The 6,620-nt window shown below is 38.1% G+C and overlaps 1 protein-coding gene across 1 annotated transcript in view; it reads right to left on the minus strand.

Moving 5' to 3' along the window:
• Window positions 1-6,372, minus strand: part of RASSF9 (Ras association domain family member 9) — a 30,010-nt gene extending 23,638 nt beyond the window's left edge. The window contains exon 1 of the mRNA XM_006774717.2: window positions 5,853-6,372. Coding sequence (XP_006774780.1) covers window positions 5,853-5,899 — 47 coding nt within the window. The 5' untranslated portion in view covers window positions 5,900-6,372. The remainder of the gene's footprint in view (window positions 1-5,852) is intronic.
• Window positions 6,373-6,620: the final 248 nt, after the last annotated feature.

The following is a 6,620-nucleotide window of genomic DNA, read 5'->3' on the forward strand; positions in this document are numbered from 1 at the left end:
CCTGCAGCTGGTGTGAGTGTTGGGTGGGACCACAGTGCACAGGAGCAAAGAATTTTCAGTAATCACCAGAGGCTCGCCCAGATAACAGCAACCGGTGCCCCACCTTGGCCTGGCACCCCTGCTCACCTGCTCCATAATCCCACCACAGCCAACGCCCACCATGTTCTGTGCTCTGCCGCCTGATGCCGATGCCTGCCATGTTCCATGTGTGCCCCTGGTGGTCAGCACATGTCATAGTGACCGGAGAGGCTGGCAATTGCTGCTCACACCCACTGACGGTCCTGAGCAAGCGGGGCCAGCGCCGGGCACTGGCAGCAGGTGCGAGTGGCGGCTCTGGTGCCGGCAGCTGGTGTGAGTGTTGGGTGGGACCACAGTGCACAGGAGCAAAGAATTCGGGGAGAGGGGCTGCGGGAGGTTGGCCACCAGCCCTGACCCTGATCAGGGCCCAATGGGGGCTGGGCCAGCTGAGGGGGGGCCGCAGGGAGTCAGCTGGCCCCACCACTGATGGGGTAGTTGCTGATCAGGGTGGTTGGCCGGCTGCAGTGTGCGTCATAGTGAACAGACGTTCTGGTCATTCTGGTCACTTAGCTTTTATAAATATAAATATAGATATGCATAGTCCATGGACATGGACAATAGTGAAGTGAAGGCCTGGGAGGAGTGGGTATGGGTAGGAAGGGGGTCAATGGGGAAAAAAGGGGGGGAGGACATCTGCAATACTTTCAACGAGAAGGACAAATTAAAAACATTATTTAAAAAATTTAAATAGTTACATATTTTGAACTACTATTCATTCAAATGCAAAACAAAACAAAACACACACACACAAAATAAGTCAACCTTGAATTTCTAGATTCATTCTTTAAGTTGCCCATGCATCGAACATACTGCTCTATTGCTGTGACCCAAGTTCTGTACAGAGATCAGCTGTGTTTGGAGAGTATATATTGAATCCATTTATTCAATCAACAAATATTTACTGAGCACCTATTCACTAGTTACCTAGAAAGGAACAAGATAAAGTCCTGCTCTCACTAAGCCTATACTCAATGAGAATTTTTATAGCTATTTTCAGTTATTTAATTTATAAAACACACACACACACAAAAACAAAACAAAACAAGAGGGCTTTATAGTCTGCAGATATAAGCCTTTCAGGATAATTTTCTTAGTCAGCATATTTCATTCTCATTGATTATCCTTATCCTTAAAATCTCTTGCCAGTGCTAAGCATCTATTCAATTCACATAAAGTAATAGCTTTACCCCTGCGTGACTATTCACATTAGTAACTGCTTTACTTTATAATCAACAACTATGCAAACTTCCTCTAAAGAGCAGTATTACAACAGGCTCCACAGGAATGGAATCAAAATATATTTTAAATAATTGATTCTTGAGAAATCAATAGTATATGTGTTGTGTATATTTATTTAGCCAAAAAGATGTCTTTAAAAACTCCTAAGCAAACATACATTAAAAAATATTGGAACACAGAAGTATGCTGAACTTTTGACTTTCACATGTACCTGGTGCAGATTACTGCCTCACTTCAGAAAACTAATGCTAGAGACAAAGAGATTGCTTTTCCAGAACTGGAATCCACATGCACCTGAAAGAGGCAAACTCATGCCCCCACTTCAACTTTCTTCCACCTTCAGAATTCAAATAAAGAGAGCCACGTTCTGTGAAGTACTTAAAGCTACTATCAAATTTCCTCATAAATAAAATCGTTCACCAGCTACAGCATTTTTATAACGTTTTTGTTTTTTTTTCAAAAAAATCCACTTAAGAGCTTTATACCTTGATGTTTCATGAATTAGTACAGGGCATAATAACACATCTTATGCAGTGGATTTTAAGTTGGCTTATAGTTGTTTGAGTAACAATTCAAGATTTAACCTAGAGCTCAATTTCACCACTGCTACTGTTCTCAGGACATTTTTGCCAGGAATAGAGCATTCCATTCATTGTTCTGAATGGGCTGTCTGCTGCCAACTAGTAACTACTTAAGTTACCAGGTATTAAGGGAGTTTTTTATCAGGAACTCCTGGGAACTAAGAAGATGTTCATACTCAAATATCTGGCATTTCTCAATCCAGTTTTGGGGCCATTTTAAATATTTATTGAAAGTCAAACAAAAGATTACATAATAACTTCCCATTCTGCAGAATTCAGGAATTACCATACTTCTAATTACAAAGGGAAAATATCTATCCTGGCTGCAAAACTTGATTCTTCTAACCACAAAACTTAATTATTCCCTCTGATGAAGCATTCATGGCATGATGTACTGATGGGAGCAATATGAAGCACCTGGCTTTAAAAAGCCTGGCAGATATGTTCTAATTGATTCGAAAGCAAGTTTAAATGCAGATTTTACGTATCAATTATAAACAAGATAGCTGTATTTTATTTCTAATATATTTAGTTCGAGAACATTTTTGGAGACTTTTAATTTCAAGTTGATATTATGACAATATTTCTTATCACCTGCGATAGACATATATCCATAGGTATAGGGAAAGCCAAAGGAAAGTCAAGAGTGGACTAAATAGTGCTTAACAATAATTATAAGGCCATGCTAACCAGATTAGATCCTATCATAATCACTGTTAATTTCCTTTTACAAATCACCTAAATAAATATTCTATTTTAAATTTCAAATAAACATATAGGATGCTGCTTTACTATGACAATTTTCTGCTTCTAGCAAAGTTTAGCAAAAGGTCCAAGCAACTCTCTGACCTCAAATTGTATTAATGAAAACCCCAAGGAATCACAACTCACAACCAAGTATCCCTAAAAGCTTTACTAGTGGCATTCTCCTTCTCTGAACTTTTAAAAAAGTTGCTGGTTGCTATTTAGTAGCAATATTTTTTTAAAACAATCATTATTTTGACCATCAAATCTACTATAAACATGATCAGGATCACAAATGGAACCTATGTGAATATTTGAAAAGGCTAATAATCTAAATCCCATTACTAAATGTCCATATGAATGCCACGTCAAGTCCGCTTCACTATTTGCTAATTTGGCTTTTATATGAGAAACAATATCTATCTAGTGACTGTTAGAAAGCACTTTCAGAATCTTAGTTTATTGAAAAGAAAATATCTAGATGCTCCAACATTTTTATTCTTCATGTTGAACAAGAAGTTGCATAAGGTCTTCATGGATCTTTAGGATTCAGTCACAGAATATTCTATTATTCTGGAACCAAAGTAAACGACCCATCTTCTGAGACTAAAACCTCTCCTGAAAATTACTCTCGCTATTAAATACTAATGAGTTAGAAAAATGTTAAAGGTTAATTCTGATTGTAAAGAAATAATTTTATATTGGCTCCATTTCTTTTATTTATATGCAACATAGAACTGAAAAGCATAAAAAGTTTGCTGGCCCAAAGATAATCATTTTGTGACCATATATTTTATTCTCAAATTTCCTGCATACTGTTTCCTAAAATTTTTCAATTATTTTTTTTTTTTTTAAATTTAGAAGATGATCTGGTAGGGTAAGATTAACTTCGTGTCCAAATCCATATAATTATTTGTCTATTTCCCTGGGTTTTGCATTATATCAAATATCAACCAGGTTTTTTCTTGTTTTTTTGTTAATCCTCACCCAGGGATACTTTCTCCATTAACTTTTAGAGAGAGTGGAAGGGAGGAAGGTGGGGGAGGGGAATAAGAGAGAAACAGATGGAAAAATGAAACAGAAGAAAACAAAAATATATCATCAATAGCAATACTAACCACTGAAAAAATAAATACAAAATAATTATATTTCAATACTCTATATGGCTTATTTACTGCTTAGTTTGAAATACCCCTATTTTTACAGACTCGACTACCCCTGTGGTTTAAATTTTTCTTAATAGTTAGAAAAATACAAACCTGTAAACAGAAGCTCTCAATTATAGGAGGAAAATATCACTTACCACCTTTGCGAAAACACATTCATAATAAAGCATCACCTTTTGGAGCACCATTCCATTTACTCAGAGAAACTTGAAATACTATGAAACTCCTCATTTTTTATTGTTCTTTCCACTTTTTCATAATTTTGCATAGAAAATGTTATATTAAAAATGTTTCTACACTCACCTCCTTGAACGAAAATTAGTTTTATGGGCAGAGTAGATGGAGCAGTAGCAAAACTGAGGTAATGAAAGTGGACATGTATTCCTCTGAGGTAAACTCAGAGGGGTGTGTGCAAAGCCTTATTGCACTGTTATTTAGCATACCAATGACAGAATTCTTGAATTTATAATAAAAAAACAAAAGACAAACACACGCACATGCACACAACAATCCTAAACTACCTGGGAAGTATTCAAAATACCAGTAGGGCAGAAATATATCCTGTCTTATAAAACCATCAACTTTCCCAAAGAAATTTCTATATATTTGGACAGCATTTAAAAAAAAATACTCATTAATAATACTACTGAATAATTATTTAAAAAGTAGTAAGGATTTTATTTTGAAAAGGGGAGTATTTTAGAATATTTTGCATCTATAAGATACAAACCTATTTTTGATAACCATCACTAACATTTTTTTTTAATAATACTCAAACACATTTATTTATTTTAACACAGTTTTACCAATTACCAAATATACCATATTTATGGTATATTGTAAGTTATTAGCAAATAAAACTGGTTCAGAAAATTTTATAGTATAAATTATTGCTGTTTTAGTTTCTTAAGCAAACTTAGTCAACTGAATCATGAATAGATTTGAAATGAGTTAAAAACAGAATGTTTCAAATAGACATTCATATACAAATTAAACTATGGAGATTTACTTTAAAGTGGTATCACTTCCACATTGTTATGCAGACACTTTAAAATAATTGTATCATTTCCTACCATCTAATTGTATGCTTTTAAATTTACACAAGTAAATTACAAGTACAAACAGGCATGACTGAGAGAAGAGTTGTGGAAAAGCCTTTATGCCAAAATAAATATATTAAAAAGTAAAGCCCATGTATAAAATTATCCTCACATTTTTGGCATAGAGATGTAACATTGAAGGTGTTAATAAAACATTTACTAGGACTGAAACACACATATTGGCTCAAAAAATCTGAGAGAGAGAGAGAGAGAGAGAGAGAGAGAGAGAGAGAGAGAGAGAAGAGAGAGAAAGAGAGGGAGGGAGAGACTGAGATAAAGAGAAATTATTTACACTATGGGCATTGCAGGCTTGAAAGTGCAAAGGGAATCAAATCAAAGTAAAATATTATAATAAGGATTAAGGAGGACAGCTGTTTGAATCCTCCTAAAACCACCTAAAGTTCTGAAACATTTGCTAAAGAACCAGTTCGTGAAAAGTTTCTCTACAGAGCATTTTCCCTTCAGGAACTTTTCAAGTTTCAGGACTGCCCTACTTTAAGGAGAGCCAAAGCACTGTTTCAGGATTGTATCAGCAGCCGTGTTTTTCATTCTAATTAGTGGTTAATTAATTTTACTTATGTATTCATAATAATTTAACTCTTCCAAAAACACATTAAATTCTTGTCTAAAACAAAATGAAACTTGCTAGCCTACTACTCTCAAATATGTAAAGCAACACAAAGAGAAATTTTGGTGTTATTGTGGTACAATGACTGGCCAAATGCGGAGGGAAATGAGTTAAAAAAAAAAATCATCATTTTCAAAGATCCTTGCCCTGGCCACTGCAGTCACTGGTTCTGAAACAATATCCTCACCAGTTAAGTACAAATACAAGACCTCACTCCCTAGGGCTCTGCCCCCAAAGAACAATTTCACCAGAACCCAACTGCAAGGAATCACACACTTTCACACAAACTCCGGAGCACACATACGTCGGACTTTACCTATTTTTATGCCGAGTCTTGAGCAAGTTCCTTCCAAAGGGAGCCATGGTCGCCAGGCAATTGAAGGGCAAGGACTATATCTCAAAGTTATCTGAGGATGGGAGGCAGGAGGCCGGGTGTCTCTGATGAAGGGAGGCGGACTGGAAGCTTCCTGCTCGCCTCCTTGACGTCCCTGGCTCTCAGCTCATTAGCAGCCGGCGAAGGGAGCTGCTGCAAGTTGTGCAACTGCTGCTTAACTTTGAGCTGCGGGATTGTTGTGGCTGCTGCACCTTTGGAGACCTGCCCAGCCTCAGCCTCGAAGAAAGCATTTGGAAGCAGGAAAAGAAAAAAAAAAAAAAAAAAGGGGGGGGGGGAGAGGAAGGGGGGGGGACTCTATTGTGTTCTGTACTTGTTTGCAGACTTGCTAAACTTTAAGAACTGCCAACCCCGCGGGCAGGTTCATGCCCATGGAATGAGAATTCCACTTGGTTTGGAAACCCCCCGCCCTCCTTTCCACACCCAACCACACAAGGTGAGCTGAACACACAGAAAAGGATTAACAGTAAACCCCCCCACCTCCCAGCAGCTCCAGTCGCTGAAAATCATCTGATCTGGCAAGTGGGAGCGAGGGCCCAGAACCCTGCCTGCGGGTTCCACACCGAAATCCCCTGCCCGGGGTGCCGGTGCCGGGAAGCGCGCGGGGGAGGAGCGCGGCTGGAGCAGTGCGGGTGGGCACCGACTTCCCGGGGATCTCAGCCCCCCGGGCCCGCTTCTCAGAGCGCCCCAACT

This window comes from Myotis davidii, unplaced genomic scaffold (genome assembly GCF_000327345.1).
Source record: "Myotis davidii unplaced genomic scaffold, ASM32734v1 scaffold26, whole genome shotgun sequence".
NCBI classification, from domain to species: Eukaryota; Metazoa; Chordata; class Mammalia; order Chiroptera; family Vespertilionidae; genus Myotis; species Myotis davidii.